This window comes from Crotalus tigris, unplaced genomic scaffold (genome assembly GCF_016545835.1).
Source record: "Crotalus tigris isolate CLP2741 ecotype Arizona unplaced genomic scaffold, ASM1654583v1 scf7180000020145.1122116, whole genome shotgun sequence".
In the NCBI taxonomy this organism is placed as follows: Eukaryota; Metazoa; Chordata; class Lepidosauria; order Squamata; family Viperidae; genus Crotalus; species Crotalus tigris.
Genome location: NW_024097874.1, coordinates 988,623 through 1,013,909, shown reverse-complemented (window position 1 = coordinate 1,013,909; position 25,287 = coordinate 988,623). Strand labels below are relative to the sequence as shown.

Here is a 25,287-nt window from a genome sequence, read left to right as displayed (position 1 = left end):
TTCCTATTGGCTTTTGAAAGCCAATAGAATTAGACTCTATTCAAGAGAGTCTATTCTATTGGCTTTCAAAAGCCAATAGAATAAAAGGGAGTAGCACAGCTAAGGAAAAGAGGGGAAAAAATGGCGGACTGTGTTGTTTGGCGACCCCGTGAAATGGTTGTTCGACTCCAAATGGGGTCCCGACCCACAAGTTGAAAACCACTGTTCTAGATGCAATAATCGGGCGTCTCACTGGAGCTGTCCAAAGACAAGCAGGGACGTAAAAGGTAGAACAGCCAGAAAAAAGGCTCGGTCCAGATACTTGGCCCAATACCAGAACAGAAATACTGAGCAAGAGGTATCAGATAACCTCAAGGTTTTTTTTTTTTCACCTAAAAGATGGCTGAAGAATAATGTGATAATTGTGTTTGATATTTTGGAATATTTGAAACAATATAATGAAAAACAGTCACAAATATTTCTACATGCAGAGGCGGCCTTTGACTATTTGAGCTTAGCAAAAACCACAAGCAGGATTAGAATAGGATAGGATAGAATAGCAGAGTTGGAAAGGACCTTGTAGGTCATCTAGTCCAACCCCGTGCCCAACCAGGAGACCCTACACCATTTCTGATGGATGGCAGTCCAGTCTCTTCTTGAAAGTTTCCAGTGATGAAGCTCCCACAACTCCTGAAGGCAAGCTGTTCCATTGGTATTTGAGTATTAGATGCCTTGTGGAGGCATGGGAATGGAGGACAATCAACCAGTGGAACAGCTTATCCCCAGAAATCACGGGCGCTCCATCACTGGAAATTTTTAAGAGGAGACTGGACATTCACCTGTCTGAGATGGTATAGGTTCTCCTGCTTGAGCAGGGGGCTGGACTAGAAGACCTCCAAGGTCCCTTCCAGCTCTATTCTGTTCTGGTAGAGTGTTCTCTGTCAGAACATTTCTCATTTCTAGGTTGAATCTCTATTTGATCAATTTCCATCCCTCATTCCTTGTCTGGCTTTCAGGTGCTTTGGAAAATTACTCCCTCCTGTCTGTGACAGCCCCTCAAATATTGGAGCACTGCTATCATGTCTCTCCTGGTCCTTCCTTTCACTAGACTAGCCATGCCCAGTTCCTGTAACTGTTCTTCATAGGTTTTAGCCCCCAGTCTTCTAACCATCTTTGTTGCTTTTCTGTGCACTCTTTGTAGAGTCTCAACATCTTTTTTTTTTTTTTAGTGTGGAGACTAAATTGGATGCAGTATTCTATGTTGTTGTCTTACTAAGGCTTTATAGAGTATTATTAGTACCTCAAGTGATCTTGACTGATTCCCTCTGTTAATGCAATTTAGGATTGCATTGGCTTTTTTGGCTACCGCCGTACACTGTTAGCTTATATTTAATTGATTGTCCACTAAGACTCCATGGTCCCTCTCACAGTTACTGCTATTAAACCTGTTTCACCTTGTTCTGGCTTGCACCAGAAAGGTAAATTATGCATGCATATTAAAGAAAGTCTAATATTTATTTGGACTCAAATGGTCCTTGCATGGGATTTTAGACAACTATTTGTAGTCCTCAGTTTACAGCAGTGATGTATGACCATTTTGCACACTTAACAGCCGTTGCAGCATCCCCATGGTCACCTGATCAAACTTCAGATGCTTGGCAACTGACTCATATTTATGACAGTTGCAGTGTCCTGAGGTCATGTGATCATCTTTAGTGACCTTCTGAAAAGCAAAACCAATGGGATAGCCAGCTTAACAATGTTACTAACTTAGCCAACACTCCAGAAGACAGGCTTAGGATACAGGAGGATCTGGACAGACTTGAACACTGGGTGCTATCTAACAAAATGAAATTCAATGGTGAAAAAAGTAAGGTTCTACATTTAGGCAACAAAAACCAAATGTACAGGTATAGTATAGGGGGTACCTTGCTCAATAGTAGTAACTGTGAGAGGGACCTCGGAGTCCTAGTGGACAATCACTTAAATATGAGCCAGCAGTGTGCTGCAGCTGCCAAAAAAGCCAACACAGTGCTAGGCTGCATTAACAGAGGGATAGAATCAAGATCATGTGAAGTATTAATACCACTCTACAATGCCTTGGTAAGGCCACACTTGGAATACTGCATCCAGTTTTGGTCACCACGATGTAAAAAAGATGTTGAGACTCTAGAAAGAGTACAGAGAAGAGCAAAAAAGATGATTAGGGGACTGGAGGCTAAAACATATAAGGAACGGCTGCTAGAATTGGGTATATCTAGTTTAATGAAGAGAAGGACGAGGGGGACATGATAGCAGTGTTCCAATATCTCAGGGGCTGCCCCAAAGAAGAGGGAGTCAAGCTATTCTCCAAAGCGCCTGAAGGCAGGATAAGAAGCAAAGGGTGGAAACTAATCAAGGAGAGAAGCAACCTAGAACTAAGGAGAAACTTCCTGACAGTTAGAACAATTAACCAGTGGAACAACCTGCCTCCAGAAGCGGTAAATGCTCCAACACTGGAAGTTTTTAAGAAGAGACTGGACAGCCATTTGTCCGAAATGGTATAGGGTTACCTGCCTGAGCAGGGGGTTGGACTTGATGACCTCCAAGGTCCCTTCCAACTTTATTATTATTATTAACTGCAATGATTCACTTAACAAATATGGCAAGAAAAGTCGTAAAGTGCAGCAAAACACACTTAACTGTCTCGCTTAGCAGTGGGAATTTTGGGCTCAGTTGCCGTCATAAACCAAGGACTACCTATATTTCTATTGAAGCTCTTCCCACACTTGAATTATTGACATGGTTTCTACCATGTGTGGATCCTTCTATAGCAAGTAAGCGCATTACTCCGTTCAAAGCTCTTTCCACACGCCATGCATTCATATGTTTTTTTTCCTCTGTATGGATCCTTTTATGGAAAGTGAGATCACAACTCTTTCTAAAGCCTTCTCCACATTGCACACATTTATATGGCTTCTCTCCTGTGTGGATCCTATTGTGGGAATTAAGACGACTGCTATGAGTAAAGCTCTTTCCACACTCCATGCATTGATATGGTTTCTCCCCTGTGTGGATTCTTTTGTGGGAGGTAAGAGCAGAATTCCACCGAAAGCCCTTTCCACACTCCACGCATTGATACGGCTTCTCTCTTGTGTGGATCCTCTTGTGGGAATTAAGACTACTGCTACAAGTAAAGGTCTTTCCACACTCCGTGCATTTATAACGTCTTTCTCCTTTGTGAATCCTTTGATGGATTATAAGAGACTTAAAATAACAGAAGGCCTTTCCGCACTCCACGCAATTATATGGCTTCTCTCTTGTGTGGATCATCTAATGGGTATTAAGATGACTGGTACAAGTAAAGCTCTTTCCACACTCAATGCATTGATATGGTCTTTCTCCTTTGTGATTCATTTGATGGATTAAAAGAGACTTAGAATAACAGAAGGTCTTTCCACACTCCATGCATTGATACGGCTTCTCTCCTGTATGGATCCTCTTATGGGAGGCAAGATTACTACTCTTCCTAAAATCTTTCCCCCACTCCATGCATTGATATGGCTTCTCTCCAGTGTGGATCCACTTATGGGAATTGAGACTACTGCTACAAGTAAAGATCTTTCCACATTCCAGGCATTGATATGGCTTCTCTCTACTGTAGATCCTCTTATGGTAATTGAGACCACTGTGACCAGTAAAGGTCTTTTCACATTCCAGGCATTGATATGGCTTCTCTCCAGTGTGGATCCTCTTATGGGAATTGAGACTACTGCTACAAGTAAAGGTCTTTCCACACTCCATGCATTTGTAAGGTCTGTCTCCTTTGTGGTTCCTATGATGGATTATAAGAGAGCTATAATAAGAAAAGGTCTTTTCACATTCCAGGTACTGATATAATTTCTCCTCTGTATGGGTAGTTTTATGCTGAATCAGAGCTCGTTTCTTGCAAAAGCTCTTTCCACACTCCACATATTTATATGGCTTCTCTCCTGTATGGATCCTCTTACCTCCATACATTTATATGGCTTCTTTCTTGTGTGGATCCTCTTGTGTGAATTAAAATTACTGCTATAATTAAAGGTTTTTCCACACTCTGTGCATTTGTAAGGTCTTTCTCCTTTGTGATTCCTTTGATGGATTATAAGAGAATGATTATAACAGAAGGACTTTCCACACTCCATGCACTGATATGGTTTCTCTCCTGTGTGGATTCTCTTGTGAGAGTTAAGATTACTCCTACGAGTAAAGGTTTTCCACACTCCATGCATTTATAAAGTTGTTCTCCTCTGTGACTTCTTTCATGACTTGTAAGAGTATGATTATTACAGAAGGTCTTTCCACATTCCCTGCATTTATAAAGTCTTTCTCCTTTGAGATTCCTTTGATGTCTTATAAGAGAGTAATTATAACAGAAGGTCTTTCCACACTCCCTGCAGGTTTATGGTGTCTCTTCTAAATGTGTCCTTTTATGGGAAATGAGATGATCAGATTTATTAAAGCTCTTTCCACACGCCATGCATTTATATGGTTCTTCTCCCGTATCAATGTTTGTACGGTTATGAAGCCAACTGACCCTTGGAAAGCCTTTTATCATTCCACTTTGTGATTTCTTTGTTTCATCCCTCTTTGGCTGTATCTGATCTGGCAACTTCCCTTTTCCCTCTTTTGATTGGATCGCTTGGCATTCTTCCTTGCAATTCTTATTCTCTTTCTCATTAAAGCCTTGAAAATGAAAAATGAAAACTGTAGCAAGCATAGAACAATCAAATCTTTTCTTCTGAAATTTAGTCAAGAAATCATCAACATATTTTGCCTTTTTTTGTGGGCAAACATGAAGATTCCAAACTAAGATTTTAGCAAAGACCAAGTGGATCCCTACTGATCCTCATATATCAGAATTGGACTATATCACAACAAACCTAAGAGACAATCCTGATTTAATCTTTGACCTGGGACTATTCCATAGTTCCACGTATCATGCTGGGTTAGCAACATATCCACCCGCTCCCGAATTTCAATGAAAGTCTCATCTCCACTTGTCTGTAGAGCAGAATCTTTCAAAGCCAAGGGGAATTTATTTATTTATTTATGAGACTTATATACCGCTTTAAGTGCAAGCACTCTCTAAGTGGTATACACCAGTAAGCAATGTATGTATATATTTACATTGCCCCCAACAATCTGGGTCCTCATTTTACCTACCCCGGAAGGATGGAAGGCTGAGTCAACCTTGAGCCAGTGAGATTTGAACCGCTGACCTGCTGAACACAGTCAGCTAAAGTGGCCTGCAGTACTGCACTCTAACTGCTGCGCCACCTCGGCTCTTATTTCTGCTCCCCACCCTCAGCTTAGGACAGTGGTTCTCAACCTTTCTAATGCCGCGACCCCATAATACAGTTCCCCATGTTGTGGTGACCCCAAACCACTTATACATCACTGGGTGCCAGGGGCGTGGCCAAAGGGGGAAAAAATGGCGGACAGCCTTGTTTGGTGACCCCCGTGAAATGGTCGTTCGACCCCAAATGGGGTCCCGACCCACAGGTTGAGAACCACTGGCTTAGGATGTTAAACTCTGTACACAAGTGGGCACATCTCTAGGAAGGGAACATCCCTCTCAGGGCTCCTCCAGTCCTGCTTATAGCAGCTCACACCCATCGGGGAGCCAATGACCAAGCTCAGGAGTGGATACCGAACCCCTGGTAGGCTGGACCTTGCTCAAGAGAGGCCACACCATCCCTGCATGCAGCCTGTCCCTCAGATTCTGGCTAATACCTTCTATGGCATGGAAATGAATATTTTGTATTTTATAAGCAGAAAGCATTTAAAAAAAAAAAACAAAAAAAAACATTTCCTTTATGTAAAAAGGAAGGCAAGGCAGTTTTCCAATTTTTCTTCCAATAAATTTCCTTCTTCCATAAAGTCAGTTTGGTCAAACGGTTAAGGCACTAGAAACTGGGTGACTGGGAGTATTAGTTCTGCCTTAGGCATGAATGCTGGCTGGGTGACTTTGGGCCAGTCTCCCTCAGCTCAACCCAGGTCACAGGATGGTTGTTGTGGGGAAAACAACAGGGGGAAGGAATTTTGGGATTGTCCACTGCCTTTATTATTTACAAACAATAAAGACAGGATATAAAGAAGCAATGTTTGTTACTAGAAATATCACCTAAGCGCCCCCACCCAATGCCTTCTCTACATTTCTGAGCACAGAAAGGAGTTCTTACCCAGAGAAGCCAGATTCCTGGAATTCTCCAGCATGACTTCTCCGTGGAGTGCTTTTGGGGCAGGGTCCAGCTGGGACCACTCCTCCTTGGAGAAATACACGGCCACTTCCTCAAAAGACACAACATCCTGAAGAAGAAAACAAGTTTCCCTGTTAACGGATAATCTCAAGAATAATTTGACAGTTTTCTTCCACTAATTCAAGGAGAGAGCTTGTAATAGTATACATCTATGGAGATTCTCAATCACCACGTCATGGTTGTCCCCAAAGATGCTTTTCAAAAGGCATGGTAATGGTGTGTGAGACAGATCCTGGGAGACAGAAGGAAGAGCCCCAATGCTCACAATTGTCTAGTCAATGAAATCTGAGAGTGAAGTGTGTGTGTGTGTGGAGAAAGCGTCTTGCAAAGTATCTCCTCTGAAGGGAGAGGGTAGGCTAAGCTGAGTGTGAATGTTCAATGACTTGATGACAAATTCATATTGCTTAGAAACAGCAATTTATTACATTGATCTCTAGAACAAAATGAAATCCACCCAAGATTCATGGACCTTTTCTGAGTTTTCTCCTCCTTATCGGAAGTAGAGGTTCAGCCAATCCTTCAGCTCCACCACAAAGAGGAGGTGACTCTACAAATTCCAAGGACAGCTTTCTACTCTCTGTGAGACAGAGAAAAATGGTGGAAGCAGATTTGTTAAAGACAGAGATTCCAAAGAAGTGCAGCAAAACAATCAGCTAAATGTTGAAATCTCACATCACACAGAAAGAGCTTCTGTTACCTGGCATGATGTCCTGACTTTGACCTTTCTGGAAGTTCTCCCCGAACAGCAGCTCTTGAGAGGGTTTGGATGAATCTTCTCCCCCCTTGGGATACTCAGTCGTAGCTTCCAAGGATTTCTGGACATGATGGGATAGGAGAAACAAAGGAAGAGCACAGAAATGAATTATCGTACTGCACCTTCAAACTAGCAGACCCCAATGCCCATTACCAAAACCCAAAACAGAACGGAAGAATTGCCCCAAATATATCCTCTGGAAGAATAGAACAACTCGCTTTAGGAGTTAATAATCCCAGAAAATTCTGCCAGAAAAGAATTGACAAATACAGAGTGATTCTCTTTAGAGCTGCCATGATTACATTCTCACACCTGCAACTCTTCTTGAATTTTTTCTTCCTCCTGATTCAGCAAGAAGCCTTCGGCCAGGGCCACCACCTGGGAACTGGTCTCTGCTCCACACTCGCACACCCATTTCTCAATTTCTGGTGAAAGGACAGCCAGGAACTGCTCCAGGAGTACCAGGTCCAGCATCTGGGCCTTTGTGTGTCTTTCTGGCTGCAGCCACTGATAGCAAAGGCGGTGAAGCTGACTGCAAATATCTCGGGGACCCCTCCCCTCCTGGAACTGCACTTTTCTGAAGTGACAGCATTGGACCTCTGAACTGTTGGTTTCCTCTTCTTGGCTCTTCTGCCCAGGACTTGCCCCATTCATCTCAAAGCTCCAAGACTGAGCAGCTCCAGGGTTTTTTCCAGCTGGGCGTTGTCCCTCCATCTTCTCTCTGGTCTCTAGTCCAGCTCCAAATTGGACTGATGGATCTCCACAGGTCTTACTAATCACAAGAAATCTGGCCAAATCTCCTAAAGGCCATTCAGCCCTCTTCCCATACAAGATGCTTAGAACTACAAAAGAACCAGGAAAGATTTCCAACTTATATATCTGAAATGGAAAAGAAAAAAAAAATCCAAAAATACAGGTTGACCAACTTAACAACTGAGCACACACAAAAACTGAAAGAAGAAATTCTTATCAACCCACCAATATCTGGGAAGAGGGGGAAAATATTAGTTAGGTCAACCTACCTGTGTGTGGAAAAAAATTCTGTAGTAAGCTGATGGATCAACTTCTATCAAGGACTAAACATTCTGGATACATAAGTTTAAAATATGTTTTTGATTTCTAAATCCTACTTATTTATTCAAATAATTCTGATGGCTGCTTTCAGCTTGAAAACCAACCTCTGTACAATCCAGGTCATAGACGTCTCTGGTCACAAACAGCCATTGAGATGAGTGGCTTTCTAAATCGATTTAATAGGTAAATCAATCAATATTTGAATTTCTCATAAAACTTTAGCCAGCAGAACCCCATTAACCTCCTTGCCCAAACCGCTATAGGTACCTGAGAAATCACAATCAACAAACCACCATTCAATGCAAACAGAATAATACCCGAATCAATAAACCAGCTTAACATGATGTTTTCATTCACGCATCTCCTGGAAACAGTTTCCCCACTTTTAGCCTGGCGATCCTGATTTTCTTCCTGGAGGCAACGCAGCGCGTCCGAAGCTTTGATTTCTTCCCTGCCCGGCCCGTGCATGCACAGGGGCGGCAGGGAACATGGGACCCTGGGCTCCCCCCTTCCCACGACTCGGAACCTGATGAAGTTTTGCTTGTCTCCATACACGGTCCAGCCCACTTACCGAACGCCGGAGTCAGGTTTTGATCTCCATTCGTACAAGGCTCCCTTGCAGCCTTTGGGACTCCTGGGAAGGTTCAGCCTAAGGCTCGTAGCGAGGGAGATCGGAATTGGACTCTGTAGGAACGGCAGACGCACTTTCAGCCTTTTCTGCAAAATGCTATGCGCCTCTCTCGACCTGGTGAAAGAGCGCATGCTCAGTTCCCTCCTGAAGCGGGGGGCGGGTGAGTGCTGCCCTGCCTTTCAAACGGCTACCCCAGGAGTCCCCTGGTGGATCCTGCGCGCAACCCTAGATGGACGCTGTAACGGCGTAGGGGAGAGCATCATGTTCCACGTGGGCCTGGGATGATTCAGTGAAGAAAAGCTAAGTCTCCACAGCAAAGGACAAGACTCCTTTTAAGAGAAGATGGCCCCGATGCATCAGCCTAGAGCAGGGGTAGGCCACCTTGGCTCTTTTATGACTCGTGGACTTCAACTCCCAGAATTCCTGAGCCAGCCATGGCTCAGCTTGGAAACCTCTCCCTTTCCCCTCAGCATGGCTGGCTCAGGAATTCTGGGAGCTGAAGTCCACGAGTCATAAAAGAGCCAAGGTTGCCTACCCCTGGTATAGGGTTTCCTGCCTGAGCAAGGGGTTGGACTAGAAGACCTCAAAGGTCCCTGCCAACTCTATTATTCTGTTAACTGTCTGTACAATTTAGTCATTTGGAAGGTATTGAAATGAATGAAGTCTTTAAGAAGAGACTGGACAGCCCTTTGTCTGAAATGATATAGGGCAGGGGTAGGCAGCCTTGGCTCTTTTTCAACTCCCAGAATTCCTGAGCCAGTCATGGCTCAGCTTGGAAACCTCTCCCTTTCCCCTCAGCACATCCCTTTGTCTGAAATGATATAGGGCAGGGGTAGGCAGCCTTGGCTCTTTTTCAACTCCCAGAATTCCTGAGCCAGCCATAGCTCAGCTTGGAAACCTCTCCCTTTCCCCTCAGCATGACTGCTCAGGAATTCTAGGAGTTGAAGTCCACGAGTCATAAAAGATCCAAGGTTGCCTACCCCTGGTCTAGAAGTTCTAAGTCTGTCAAGCCCCACTACACCCTGCTGATAAATAAAACTGGATTGGAAACCTACTTGGCACAATTGACCTTTAGCTGGCAGACGTTGTGAATTGTCAGCCTGAGGGAGGTGGGAAAAGGGTTTGCATTCCACAGTTCCCCCTGAAGGAAGATTGTGGGTGCCCTTTCCTCAGTGTGGTGGCCAAAGTTGATGATGAAGTGGATGGACCCCCAATCCATGGTGCCATGGATGCTTGCCACCTTTTCCCAATTGATAAAGAGATCAAAGGTCATGGAAAAAGTCATCATACAGAGTTCACTTCTAGGAATGTTGATCAAGACCTGGCTGGAACCGTGCCTATTTGCAGGTTGGGAGATGGATGGCTACATTCCAGCCCTTTTGTCTCTTCAATAGAAGAGTCATTTTTTTCCAGTTCCTAGAAATTCAAAGTCAAAGCCCATAATAGAAGCTATGTATCCTGAAGCTCCTGGTCATGGTAAAGAAGGCGGACAGAGAAACTGGAATGTTTCTTATCTCCTCTCCAAAGTTCAGCTGCTAGACAAGGTCCCAAGACCTTCTCAGATTCAGGCTGCCTACCAAGGCTGTCTTCTCTGGCCCTCTGCCCATGGACAGAATACACCTTTGAGCCAATTCTACAAAGCCATTCCAGTGGTCTAGACTCTAGAGCAGTGATTCTCAACCTTTCTAATGCCGTGACCCCATAATACAGTTCCCCATGTTGTGGTGACCCCCAAGTGGGTGTGGCCACCAATAAGAGGGAGTAGGACAGCTAGGGAAAAGGGAAAAAAATGGCGGACAGCATGGTTTGGTGACCCCCCCGTGAAATGGTCATTCGACCCCAAATGGGGTCCCGACCCACAGGTTGAAAACCTCATGAAAGAGTCCCAATCCTGTGTCCTGTGTCCGAGTCCTAGTTGCCATAGTTTTCCTCTCTATTTTACAAAGTCAACATGGCCCAACCCAACCAAATGTCTTCCCACACCAGCTGTCCTAGTGAGAAAAAAACTTGACTTGTAAATATGAGGATGTAAACATCTGCACACATTCACAGGTATAAAAATCACCATTCGTTATGTTTTCATTCAACTACCTCACTGCCCGTGATGGATTTAAAAGAGGGATTGAGACTGTGAAGTGTACAGGTAGACCTTGGCTAAGGAACGGAATGTGGATGGCAATTTCCATCACTAAGTGATGCAGTCGTAAAGCGTGACATCGCATAAGCCAATCCCAGTGTTGGGAAGGTGCCAGCGCTTTACCTGCTGTCCATTAATAAAGAAAAAACAACAGAGGAAGTCCCACAGAAGATTTAAAAGACAGACCAGGGTTTGTTAAGAGTAAAAAATATTGTTGTATACTCGTACAAATAACAATATACTTGCCGTAGAAATACTATAATATAGCATAGATGGAGAATAATATGTAATATAATAACAGTATATTATAGAGAACATTGTATAGTACAAATATATACTAAAAATCTATTATGACAAAACAAACATAGAAAGAACTTACAGATTGTTTGTATGTTTTACTTTTGTACCTTGGATATTTTTTTCAAAATAAAATGTCCCCAAAGTCCTTATAGGAAGACAGAAAACCTGAACTGTCTAGAATCCAGTACTTTTGATGGATGTTTTCAGCTCAAGTCAATCAAACTGGGTAGGGTTTAAAAAGAACCCATGACAAATTGGTGGCAGTGATGGGATCGGCTCGTGAGTCAAGGGGCAACAGGAAGAGGTATCAGATAACCTCTAATAAAGTTGTGGGGTTTTTTTTTTAACCTAAAAGATGGTTGAAGAATAATGCCAGAATTGTGTTTGATATTTTGGAATATTTGAAACAATGAAAAACAATCAGGAATATTTCTATATGCAGAGAAGGCCTTCGACTATTTGAACTTAGCAAAAAACCACAAGCAGGATTCGGGGTGCACTAAAAAGGCAATTTATGCATGCCTATCTAAGGAGGACTTCAATGTATTTGGAATATTATTCAAATGATCCTTGCGCGAGACTTTAGATCAGACATGTCAAACACAAGGCCGGGGGCCGGATGCGGCCCGCAAAATGGTTTCACGTGGCCCGCGAAGCCATCCTGGAAACAGTGAGGGAACGGCCCCCGCTGCCTTGGCCCTGGCCAGGCCAGCCGGGAGCCAATGTACAATTTTGTGGTGGCCATCTATGCTGAAATGCATTCAGTTTTAGCTCCATAAACCAACCCCACGTGGCCTGAGAGGAACAGTGAGGCTCCTCCAGTGGACCATGCCTAGGCGCTTGCGCTGGTCCACCCCCTTCTGCCAGAGACCCTCAGAACTGTCCCATTCCTACCCAGGTCCCCACAGGCTCCCTTGACACAAACGATGTAGAGCTGGCCACGCCCACCCAGTAGGCCACACCCACTCCATTCACGTCCACCCAGTAGGCTGCACTCACCCTGGCCACACCCACCCAGCCCCGTGAGGGCAACCGCAATGCTGATGCGGCCCTCAATGAAATTGAGTTTGACACCCCTGCTTTAGATGACTGCCAGTAGTCCTCGGCGTTAGTGATCGTTCAAAGGCAGCAGCACTGAAAAGTGACTTATGACCATTTTTCACACTTTGCGACTGATTAAACTTCCGATGCATCGACAACCGACTCATAATGGTTGCAGTGTCCCGAGGTCATGCGATCCTCCTTTTGTGACCTTTGGACAAGCAAAATCAACGGGAAAGCCAGATTCGCTTAACAAAGAGTGTTATTAACTTAATGACGGCAACGATTCACTTAACAAAATGGGGACAAGAAAAGTTGTAAAATGGGGCAAAACGCAACAACGGTCTCGCTTAGCAACAGCTTGGGGGCTCGATTGCAGTCACAAATCACGTGTGTTTCTACCAAAGCTGTTTCCCACACTTCATTTATTGATAAGGTTTCTCCTGTGTGTGAATAGTTTGGTAGGAGCTAAGAGCATAACTCAAAATACTTTGGCCACCTAATGAGAAGGAAGGGCTCACTAGAGAAGGGCCTAATGCTGGGAAAGATTGAGGGCAATAGAAGAAGGGGACGACAGAGAATGAGGTGGCTGGATGGAGTCACAGAAGCAGTAGGCGTGAGCTTAAATGGACTCCAGAAGATGGTAGAGGACAGGGAGGCCTGGAGGAACGTTGTCCATGGGGTTGCGATGGGTCGGACACGACTTCGCAATTAACAACAACAAGAAGAGCATAATGCCACCTAAAGCCCTTTCCTCACTCTGTGCATTGATGTGGTTTTTTCCCCCTTGTATGGATCCTTTTATGGGAAATGAGATGACAACTCTTCCTAAAGCCCTCTCCACATTGCACACAATTATACGGCTTCTCAACTGTGTGGATTCTTTTGTGGGAATTGAGACTACCGCTACAAGCGAAGGTCTTCCCGCACACCATGCACGGATATGGCCTTTCTCCTGTGTGAATCCTTTTATGGGTGGTAAGAGCAGACTTCCACCTAAAAACCTTCCCACACTCCATACATGGATACGGCTTCTCTCCTGTGTGGACCCTCTTGTGGGAATTAAGAGTACTGCTACACGTAAAGGTCTTTCCACACTCTGTGCATTTGTAAGGTCTATCTCCTTTATGAATCCTTTGATGTCTTATAAGAGAGCTGTAATAGCAGAAGGTCTTTCCACACTCCATGCATTGACATGTCTTCCTTGCTATGTGGATCCTCTTGTGAGAATTAAGATTGATAGAAGTAACAGTCTTTCCATACTCCATGCATTTATATGCTCTTTCCCCCATATCGATGCTTGTATGGTTAGGAAGCCAGCTGACCAGAGGAAAGCTTTTTTTCATTCCACTTTGTGATTGCTTTGTTTCATCACTCTTTGGCTGCATCTGATCTGCAAACTTCCTTTTTCCCTCTTTTGAATGGACCGCTTGGCACTGATCCTTGTCATTCTTATTCTCTTGCCCAATAAAGCCTTGAAAGGAAAAAAAAAAAAAAAAAAAAAGAAAACTGTAGCACACTGGTTCTCAACCTGTGGGTTGGGACCCCATTTGGGGTTGAACGACCATTTCACGGGGGTCGCCAAACAAGGCTGTCCGCCATTTTTTCCCCTTTTCTTTGGCCACGCCCCTGGCACCCGGTGATGTATGTGGTTGGGGGTCACCACAACATGGGGAACTGTATTATGGGGTCGTGGCATTAGAAAGGTTGAGAACCACTGCTGTAGCAAGAACAAGGGAACAATCAAAGCTTTTCTTCTGAAATTTAGCCAAAGAACCGTCAATATAATTTTGCTGTTTTATTGGCAAATGTGAAGATTCCAAACTAAGATTTTAGAAAAGGCTCATTTCCAGGTGGATCTCTAATGATCCTCATGTAAAGGGATTGGATCACATCACAACCAACGTAATGCACAACCCTGATCTAATCTTTGACCTGGGACTATTCCAGGGTGCCACAAACTCCTGAAGTTCATTAGACACTGTATCATGCTAGGTCAACAACATACTCACCAGCTCCCCAACTTCAATGAAATTCTCATCTCCAGTTCTCTGCAGAGCAGAATCTTTCAAAGCCAAGGGGAATTCCTGGATGGCAATAGCTTCCCACCCTCAATTTAGGCTAATGCCAAATTCAGTACACAAGTGGGCACACCTCTAAGAAGGGAACATCCCTCTCAGGGCTCATCCAGCATTGGTTATAGCAGCTCACGCCCATCGGGGAGCCAATGACCAGGCTCAGGAGTGGATACTGAACCCCTGGTGGGTAGGACCTTTGCTCAAGAGAGGCCACTCCATCCCTACATGCAGCCTGTCCCTCAGATTCTTCCTAATATCTTCTATATGGCATAGAAATGAATATTTTCTATTTTATGACCAGAAAGCATTTTAAAAAAATCATTTCCATTAAAAAGGGAGGCTGATGCTAAACTCAGTACACAAGTGGACACATCTCTAAAATGGGAACTTCATCCAGTTCTTGGTTATAGCAGTTCACGCCCATTGGGGAGCCAATGACCAGGTTCACGAGTGAATACCAAACCCTGGTAGACAGAACCTTGGTCAACAGAGGCCACACCATCCCTAGGTGCAGCCTGTCCCTCAGATTTTTGCTAATATCATCCATGGCCTGGAAATGAGTATTTTGTATTTTATGAGCAGAAAGCTTAAAAAAAAAAACCTTTATGTAAAAAAGGGAGGATATGAAGTTTTCCAATTATTCTTCCAATAAATTTCCTTCTTCCATAAAGTCAGTTTGGTCAAACAGTTAAGGCACTAGAACAGTGGTTCTCAACCTTTTTAATGCCGCGACCCCCAACCGGTCGTAAGTCGAGGACTACTCAACTGGTGCAGCACCATTTGCAGAATGGGACTTTTGGCGGGCTCAGCAGGGCAGAGACAGCTTGGACAATTCCTACTGGCTTTTGAAAGTCAATAGAATTAGACTCTATTCAAGAGAGTCTATTCTATTGGCTTTCAAAAGCCAATAGAATAAAATGGAGTAGCACAGCTAAGGAAAAGGGGAAAAAATGGCAGACTGCGTTGTTTGACGACCCCTGTGAAATGGTCGTTCGACCCCAAATGGGGTCCTGACCCACAGGTTGAGAACCACTGCTCTAGAAACTGGGTGACTGGGAGTACTAGTTCTGCCTTAGGCATGAATGCTGGCTGGGTGACTTTGGGCCAGTCTCCTTCAGCTCAACCCAGGTCACAAGGTTCTTGTTGTGGGGAAAACAGCAGGGGGAAGGAATATTGGGGTTTGTCCGCTAACTTTATTATTTACCAAAAAATAAAGACATATTATAAATAAGTGATGTTTTTTTAAACAAAAATAATATCCAAGCCCCCCCCCCCATGACTTCTCTCTGTTTCCGAGCACAGATAGGGATTCTTACCCAGAGAAGCCAGATTCCTGGAATTCTCCAGCATCACTTCTCCGTGGAGCGCTTTTTGGTCAATATTCTGCTGAGACCACTCCTCCTTGGAGAAATACACGGCCACTTCCTCAAAAGACACAACAATGATTTTTTTAAAATCACAAATAACATCTAAGCCACCCATCCCATGACTTCTGTACGTTTCTGAGCACAGACAGGGATTCTTACCCAGAGAAGCCAGATTCCTGGAATTCTCCAGCATGACTTCTCCGTGAAGCGCTTTTTGGGCAGGGTCCAGCTGAGACCACTCCTCCTTGGAGAAATACACAGCCACCTCCTCAAAAGACACAACATCCTGAACAAGGAAAGAAGTTTTGTTATTAACAGATAATCCCAAGAATAATTTGACTGTCTTCTTCCACTAATTTAAGGAAAGAGATCCAGTGAACGAAATGGGAATCTTCTTCAGAATTCAGAATGAGATCTCACTGCTTTTGGCTGATGGCACAACGGAAGCACATTGGATCAAGTTGGTGGTATTTGGAATGCCTTTCACCGTAGCTAACTAAAACAGTTTTTTGGGTCAATTGATAGTTGGGTCTTAAATCCACTACTTATCAGTGGCTCCAATTCTTCCTAGGGTGGGCAATGCAAAATACTGGCAAAACCCACCTAACATTTTTTGCCAATGGCTTACTTTATACAGTGAGGGACCAACGTGCCCTAACTCCACACCTTGATGAAGGTGTTGGAAGAGCTTGTAATAGTGTGTGTTTATGGAAATTCTCAATCACCGGGTCATGGTTGTCCCAAATATGTTTTTCAAAAGGCAAAAAAAAAAGATACATATTTTTTGTAATGGTATGTGAGAATGACTCCGGGAGACAGAAGGAAGATCTGCATCTGAGACAATTTCTGGTCAATGAAATCTGAGCCTGAAGCAGGTTGGTGGAGAAAGTTTATTCTAACAGAGGGATAGAATCAAGATCATGTGAAGTATTAATACCACTCTACAATGCCTTAGTAAGGCCACACTTGGAATACTGCATCCATTTTTGGTCACCATGATGTAAAAAAGATGTTGAGATTCTAGAAAGAGTACAGAGAAGAGCAACAAAGATGATTAGGGGACTGGAGGCTAAAGCATATAAGGAACGGCTGCTGGAATTGGGTATGTCTAGTTTAACGAAGAGAAGGACGAGGGGGATATGATAGGAGTCTTCCAATATCTCAGGGGCTGCCACAAAGAAGAGGGAGTCAAGCTATTTTCCAAAGCACCTGAAGGCAGGACAAGAAGCAACGGATGGAAACTAATCAAGGATAGAAGCAACCTAGAACTAAGGAGAAACTTCCTGGCTGTTAGAACAATTAACCAGTGGAACAACCTGCCTCCAAAAGCGGTGAATGCTCCAACAAGAAGAAACTGGACAGCCATTTGTCCGAATGGGACAACAGGATAAGCTGTGTGTATATTTTCAATGACCTGATCTACAATTTGGGTTGCTTAGAAATAGCAATATTATACCCTGAACTCCAGAATAAAATGAAACCCATCCAAGATTCATGGATATGTATCAATGTTTCTCCTCCTACCTGAGGCAGAGGTTCAAGCACTCTTTCAGCTCCACCAGAAAGAGGAGGGGATTCTAAAAAACAAAACAAAACAAAAAACCAAGGACAGTTTTCTGTTCTCTGTGAGACAGAAAATGGTGGGAGCATATTTGTTAAATAGAGAGATTACAATCAAGAGGAGCGAAAGAATAGTCTGGATGTCCAAACCTCACATCACACGTAAGGAGCTTCTCTTACCTGGCATCGTGTCTTGACTTTGATCTTTCTGGAAGCTTTCCATGAACTGGAGCTCTTGAGAGGGTTTGGATGAATCTTTCCTCTCTTTGGGATACTCAGCCACAGCTTCTAAAGATTTCTAGACATAAGGTGGCATGACCAAGAAGGGAAGAGCACAGAGATAGAAATGAATTATCAATATTAAACCCCTCATTCTAGCAGACTCCAATGCCCATCACTATAGTTGGAAAGTGAAAATGGGACCACTGTCCAAATACAACCTCTGGAAAAAGAATGAATCAACTGGCCTTAGGAGTTCATGATCCCTCAAAAGTGCTAGAGCAGTGTTTCTCAACCTTGACCGTTTTAAGGCATGTGGACTTCAACTCCCAGAATTCCACAGCCAGCAATGCTGGCTGTGGAATTCTGGGAGTTGAAGTCCACATGCCTTAAAACGGTCAAGGTTGAGAAACACTGTGCTAGAGAGACATGGATTGACTTAAGGTTTAAGACTCAGACTTATAAGCGAGAGGAAAATTGTTGGTTAATAGAATACATATGTGAAATAGAGTAAATGTATTTTTTGAAATAATATGCTTATTTTATGTATGACAACCACCTTGTAATGGAATGAGAATAAGAAAATGGATTGTGATAATAGAAGACATGGTATTAGTAAATGAGGAGCTAGCAGAATAAGAATAGAATATGTTTAGGAAATATAACAATGTAATTGTTGGAACAATATGTTTATTTTTAGACACTATAATTTATTTATTTATTTATTTATTTATGAGACTTATATACCGCTTTAAGTGCAAGCACTCTCTAAGCGGTGTACACCAGTAAGCAATGTATATATATATATTTACATTGCCCCCAACAATCTGGGTCCTCATTTTACCTACCCCGGAAGGATGGAAGGCTGAGTCAACCTTGAGCCGGTGAGATTTGAACCGTTGACCTGCTGAACACAGTCAGCTAAAGTGGGAAATTAGGGATACCCGAAGTATAAACAATATACTCATTTATGGTTAAATTGAAATGTGGTAATTGGAATTTTGTAAAGCTTAAATACAGGATTTGGGATTTTGTATAGTTAAAATGTTATTGATAATTTTATTGATTGATTGAATTTCACTAGAAATGTATTAATCTGAATATGATATATTATTTGAGGGAACTAGAGAGGGAATTTTTAACGAGTCAACCTGAGCTATATACAAATGACTTTGTTTTTGGATAATTGATTACCCCATCACCATGCTGTTTCCTAAGCACCTTGATGTAAAAACTGAAAAAAACTCAATAAAACAAAAGTGCTAGAGAGGCAATTCAGACAGCTTCTCTTTAGAGTTGCAATGATTGCATTCTCACACCTGCAGACCTTCTTGCATTTTCTCCTCCTCCTGGTTCAGCAGGAAGCCTTCGGCCAGGGCCACCGCCTGGGAACTGGTCTCCGCTCCACACTCCCGCACCCATTTTGCCATCTTTGGTGGAAGGACAGTTAGGAACTGCTCCAGGAGCACCAGGTCCAGCATTTGGGCCTTTGTGTGTCTTTCTGGTTGTAGCCACTGATGGCAAAGGCGGTGAAGCTGAGTGCAAACATCTCTGGGACCCCTCCCCTCCTGGAACTGCACTTTTCTGAAGTGAAAGCCTTTGACTTCTGATGGGTTGGCTTTTTCTTCTTGGCTCTTCTGCCCAGAACTTGCCTCATTCTTCCCAAAGCGCCAAGGTTGAGCAACTGGAGGGCCTTTTCTAATACCTGCATCTGCTGGGCTTTGTCCCTCCATCTTCTCTTTGGTCTCTAATCCAGCTCCAAAATGGACTGATCTCACCAGATCTTTCTAATCACAGGAGGTCTGGCCAAATCTCCTAAGGCCAATCAGCCCTCTTCCCTCACAAGATATTTCAGTCTTCAGAGGAAGCAGCTTACATATCTGAAATAGAAAACACAGAGCGTTCAATAGGGTGATAAATAGGAATACTGAGCATACTCCTCCTATTCCTCAAAACAAACAAATAAATAAATCCAAATAAGAAACCCACAAACATTTAGAAGTGTTATGTGTTCCTGGCTACTTTCCTTCGTGACCAGAGGCAAGCTCACCTGAGCAACAACCAGCCAAGACACAGTGAAGGCCTTTTGTTTTGTTTATTGCAATAAATGAGGAGAGAAGCTTTCAAAGCTTGGTTCTCTTCAAAGTTCTAACCCAAAATATTTCCTTCTTTATATAGCCCTGTCCCTGCCGCCACATCCCTCCTCTTTCTCCATTGGCTGAGGTAATATGTGGTTACTCTCTTTCCGTCCGCTTCTTACACATTTCCTGCTAACATATTAAATCATATTCACGTATACAATAATAATAAGAAAAAATAGACATTTAAATGGTTATTTTGAACTCTGTGGATATTTATGTCCCCCTTTTAGAACAATAGGTTCTTTCCTGTTTTTCAGTTCAGTATGCCTTTCCTCTTATCTTATTCAGCTTGTTTTCCTGTTTTTCAATTCAATATGCCTTTCCTGGCTAGCCATTTCCTCTTACAGCTGTTTTTTTATAGTTTGTCTTCTTCCTTTTCCCACTCTAAGACCCAGCTAATTTTTGCCTAGGTGTTTATCTTACTTCCTTTATTTTATCCTTTCCTGATTCCCATCCTTTATTTTATCCTTTCCTGATTCCCATCCTTTGTACTTGTTTTTCTATTCAATTAGTTTCCATTGTATTGTAGGTTTAATTGTCTCATATTGATACATATTTATCAGAAGGAAGGGGTCACTTCTTAGGAAGACTGACTACTGCAGGAAAATCAGGAGAGCCATTACAGATCAGCTTCTATCAAGGATTCAAAATATTGGATACATACATGTAGAAAAGTTTTAAGATTTCTATTGCTTACCTATTTCCAATAATTTCAATGGCTGGTTGCAAAGTAAAAAACAACAACAACAACTTCTGCACCATCCGAATCCTAAATGTCTCGGTTCATAAACAGATGAGTGGCTATCTAAACCAGTGGTTCTCAACCTTTCTAATGCCGCGACCCCATAATACAGTTCCCTATGTTGTGGTGACCCCAAACCACTTATACATCACCGGGTGCCAGGGGCGTGGCCAAAGAAAAGGGGAAAAAAATGGCAGACAGTCTTGTTTGGCGACCCCCGTGAAATGGTCGTTCGACCCCAAATGGGGTCCCGACCCACAGGTTGAGAACCACTGATCTAAACCAATGCAATAATTAAATCAACATTTGAACTTCCAATCTGGCCCCTGGGGAAACTCCAGAAGTAAACCATTATCCAACACACACAGAACTAATCCCTGAGTGAATAAACAAACCATCTATGCTTTTAACATGATGTTTTGATCCAGGCACCTCCTTGTAATATAACTTCTGTCCAGGAATCAAAGACTGACTTTGAGGCAGAAATCTCTTGTTTTGCAAAGCGGACTTTTAAACTAATCAAGGAGAGAAGCAACCTAGAACTGAGGAGAAACTTCCTGACAGTTAGAACAATTAACCAGTGGAACAACCTGCCTCCAGAAGGAGTGAATGCTCCAACACTGGAAGTTTTTAAGAAGAGACTGGATAGCCACTTGTCCGAAATGGTATAAGGTTTCCTGCCTGAGCAGGGGGTTGGACTAGATGACCTCCAAGGTCCCTTCCAACTTTATTATTATTATTATTATTATTATTATTATTATTATTATTATTGATCATCGCACAGTCAGCCAGATGTTCAGACTGGATTTGGCATTTTGTCTACCTATCGAGTCCTTACCCAGGACCTGGGATAGGCAGATGGGGATGTTTGATGGTATTACAGGTATCGTCGCAGGATGGAAGCAGTTCCTAATAAGGCCGCCTTTTGCAATTGACTAATAGCGAATTTGTCAATGCCAATGGTGTTCAAGTGGTGCTCCAGTTGTTTTGGGATTGCACCCAAGGAGCCTATCTCTATTGGTACTACCCTTGCTTGCTTTTCTATTTCTGTTTGTAGATCTTTGTATTTTGTTATCTTCTCCAGTTATTTTTCGTCTATTCTGCTGTCTCCAGGCACTGCCACGTCCACTATCCAGATTATCCATATCCAATATTATTATTATCCAATATCATTATCATTATTATTACTACTACTACTCTTTTCTGGCGATCCTGATTCCCCCCCCTTAAGGGCAGAGCGGTGGGCCCGGAGCTTTGCTTCCTCCCCTGCTTATCAAATCATGCATGCAGAGAGGCGGCGGAGGAGGAACGTGGGACCACCGGAATCCCTCCTTCTCACAACTCCGAAACTGATGAAAGTTTTGCACGTATCCGTGCACGGCTCGAGCACACGAGAGAAAAGCCCCCCCCCCACTCACTAAACTCCGGAGTCACGTCTGCATCTCCATCCGTGCAAGGCTCCCTTGCAGCTTCTTGGACTCCTGGAAAGGCTCAGCCTAAGGCTCACAGCAGGAGGAGGAGGGGGGGAGGAAATGAGCAAAATCGGACACCGGAGAAAAGACGGAACCCACGAATAGCGCTGCGAACCTTCTTGAGTTCGGGAAAGAGCCAGGCGCATGCTCACTTCCTTCGGAAGCTGGGCGAGAGTGAAGGCTTGCCCAGCTCTTCCAACTGCTACCGAGGGAGCCCCCTGGTGGATCCTGCGCCCAGTGCCAGAGGACCTGGAAAGGGGGAGGGCATCGTGTTCCATGGGGCCCTGGGATGATGAGCATTGGAGTAGAACGGGGGTCTTCAAACTTGGCCCTTTTAGGACTTGTGGACTTCAACTCCCAGAATTCCTCAGCCAACGTGGGAGGAGGAAAAGAATCAGCCCGCAGTGTTTCTCAACCTTGACAATTTTAAGGCATGTGGACTTCAACTCCCAGAATTCAACAGCCAGCATTGCTGGCAGTGGAATTCTGGGAGTTGAAGCCACATGCCTTAAAATTGTCAAGGTTGAGAAACACTGAGCTAGAGATAAAACCTCACATCAACGTGGAAAGAGATTTTGTTACCTGACATGGTAAGACTTTGATCTTTCTGGAAGCTATTCCGAACTGCAGCTTTTGAGAGGGTTCGGATCAGTGTTTCTCAACCTTGACAATTTTAAGGCATGTGGACTTCAACTCCCAGAATTCCACAGCCAGCATTGCTGGCTGTGGAATTCTGGGAGTTGAAGTCCACATGCCTTAAAATTGTCAAGGTTGAGAAACACTGGTTTGGATGAATCTTTCCTCCCTTTAGGATACTCAGATATCATATGGCACGAGAAAGGAAGGAAAGAGTACAGAGATAGAAATGAATTATCAATATTGAACCCTCAACCTAGCAGACCCCAAGCTGGAAAGCAAGAATGGAAAAATTGCCCTAAATTCATTCTCTGGAAGAAGAATGGAACAACTGTCCTTAGGAGGTCATAATCCCAGAAAATTCTGCCAGAGAGGAATTGACAAATTCAGAAAGGTTCTCTTTGGAGCTGCCACGATTACATTCTCACACCTGCAACTCTTCTCGCATCTTTTCCTCCTCCTGGTTCAACAAGAAGCCTTCAGGCAGGGCCACCGCCTGGGAACTGGTTTCCGCTCCACACTTGCGCACCCAGTCAAGCTATTCTCCAAAGCGCCTGAAGTCAGGACAAGAAGCAACGGATGGAAACTGATCAAGGAGAGAAGCAACCTAGAACTAAGGAGAAACTTCCTGACAGTTAGAACAATTAACCAGTGGAACAACCTGCCTCCAGAAGCGGTGAATGCTCCAACACTGGAAGTATTTAAGAAGAGCCTGGACAACCATTTGTTTGAAATGGTGTAGGGTTTCCTGCCTGAGCAGGGGGTTGGACTAGATGACCTCCAAGGTCCCTTCCAACTTTATTATTATTATTAACCCAACACATAGTGTGTGAATGATGCACTTCAGCCACAGGCGCATCTCAGTCCCCCAACATTTTCCTTATTTTCCTGCCGGCCGGGATAGTGGGGAAAAGTGGAAAAGCAGGAAACCGAATTCCAGTCCTTGCACACCTGGCACCCAACTCCTTCCACACGGAGTCCCAGCCTTGCATGCAAAAGCAGCAGGAGGGACTTAGATAGATTGCTTCTCTCAGCCTGGGAACGGGGAGGGGGGAGGAGAGGGAAACCCCTTCTGAAAATGGGGCCAAGACATTTTGCAGGAAATTGTCCAGGAGTCAAGACTGACATGGAAGCACAAATCTCTGTTTTGCAAAGCCAATCTATTCTCCCCCTCCACATGTAGGGTTTTCCCCAATGACATGGAGAGTAAATGGCTCCGTCCTTTCTGGCGATCCTGATTTTTTCTTCCTAGGGCAGTGGTGGCAAACCTATGGCACGCGTGCCAGAGGCGGCACTCAAAGCCCTCTCTGTGGGCACACCTGCTGCCGCCGCCGCCAGCTCAGGCAGGTCCATTAGGCCGCCACTGGCACACGGAGCGGCAGCCCCACCCAACACAAAGGAGGCGAAGCAGCTAGCTAGCAAGCTCGAGTAGAGGTGGTAGAGCAGGCCCCCATGTGCTCGCTGGCCTGTGTGTGAGGGGGCTGATGGTGTCAGGCAGCAGCAGTCTGTGCCTCGCCTTGCCCCGCAGCAATGGCATCCCGGCCCTACCCCACAGGACAAGCCTCCTGTCCACCGTCCCCCCATCAGAGACCCCCTGGATCTCCCCCAATTCTGCCCAGCCCCCACAAGCGTCCTCGCCACAAGCAACATCAAGGTGGTCACGCCCACCCTGGCCATGCCCAGTCTGCCGTGACCACCGCAGCCACGCCCACCCAGTGGGCCACGCCCACGCCCACCCCCGAGGGCACCACAATACTGATGCAGCCCTGGCACTTTGCGATAAATAAGTGGGTTTTGGGTTGCAGCTTAGGCACTCGGTCTCTAAAAGGTTTGCCATCACTGTCCTAGGGGCAAAATCCTGTCAGAAATGGCAAGGCAGTCAAAAGATGAGAAATAGGAACCGCTTTCTGAAACCCAGCTTCTGTCTTGTAGTTGTTGGCAAACTCAAGGAATGAGAGAGTAGGAAAATTAAGATTTATATTGATGGTTATTTAGTAGTTCCAAGTGCTGCAGTTGTCCTTTTCAAATTCATGCCTCTGAGTAGCTAAGGAGGGTTGGAAGCACCAAGAGGCAACCTGTAATTATGAGAAGAATTCTGAAGAAAAGATCTTGATGAAAAAGAGGCATCAAAACAAAACAAGTCCCAAAATGGAGAAAAAGCTCACGCTCATGGATGTTTTAGAAATTTTACCTCAAAACAAGGTGCCATGATGGAGAATGGGAGAACGCGTCAAATACTGAAAAGTAAATACAAAGCTCAAATACCACGAGGCAAAAGAAAAGACAACAATGGTTTTATTTAGGTGTTGTATAGGGAAAACGCAGCAGGAAATGCGGTAGAACCTTAAGACTTTTGAAATAAGACAGTACTATTTTTCTTGCCAAAAGAAATGAAGATTTAACTGATTTGAACAGATTGGTCTGCATTTGGCAGAGCAACAAATAAAGAGATTTAGCCACAATTAACAAAAAGTGAATGGGAGGAAACTTAAAAAGCAGGTTTTTTTTTAAAAAAAATGGAGTTAACTTGTCTCTTGTCAAAAGCATTGTTCTTTTTAGCTTATTCTTTACCTATCAAAGCTTTTTCTAAATTACTACCTGATTTTACCAGGCTTCCCTAATGAAAAATTTGACAAAATTGACTATAATCGCCACAAAATCGGTGCTTTTTCCAGTCCCTCCCAGAACCATCAAGGTCTAGTATTTGGATTATTGCTCAAAGGGTCCTTGCATGAGATTTTAGATAGTTACAGGCAGTTCTTGACTTACTTACAACTTTTGTTTAAAGTTACAACAGCACTGAAAACAAGTGACTTGTCACAATTTATCACATTTATGACTGTTGCAACAGCCTCATGGTCATCTGATCAAACTT

The 25,287-nt window shown here is 43.9% G+C and overlaps 1 protein-coding gene and 1 pseudogene across 4 annotated transcripts; both read right to left on the bottom strand.

Moving 5' to 3' along the window:
- Positions 1-2,633: 2,633 nt before the first annotated feature.
- On the bottom strand, positions 2,634-22,172 carry LOC120318255 (annotated as a pseudogene).
- On the bottom strand, positions 4,662-8,882 carry LOC120318233 (zinc finger and SCAN domain-containing protein 12-like). Of its 4 annotated transcripts, none has more exons than XM_039365663.1 (6): positions 8,660-8,882; positions 7,327-8,254; positions 6,958-7,075; positions 6,730-6,837; positions 6,183-6,309; positions 4,662-4,683 (listed from the first exon to the last, which is right to left on the bottom strand). In XM_039365663.1, the coding sequence occupies exons 2-5, from the start codon at positions 7,726-7,728 to the stop codon at positions 6,293-6,295; spliced, it is 645 nt and encodes a 214-aa protein (XP_039221597.1). In that variant the 5' UTR covers positions 7,729-8,254; positions 8,660-8,882; the 3' UTR covers positions 4,662-4,683; positions 6,183-6,292. The 4 variants fall into 4 exon arrangements, with proteins under 4 accessions (XP_039221597.1, XP_039221596.1, XP_039221598.1 ...); XM_039365662.1 differs by having other exon boundaries at positions 7,327-7,893; XM_039365664.1 differs by having other exon boundaries at positions 7,327-7,856.
- Positions 22,173-25,287: the final 3,115 nt, after the last annotated feature.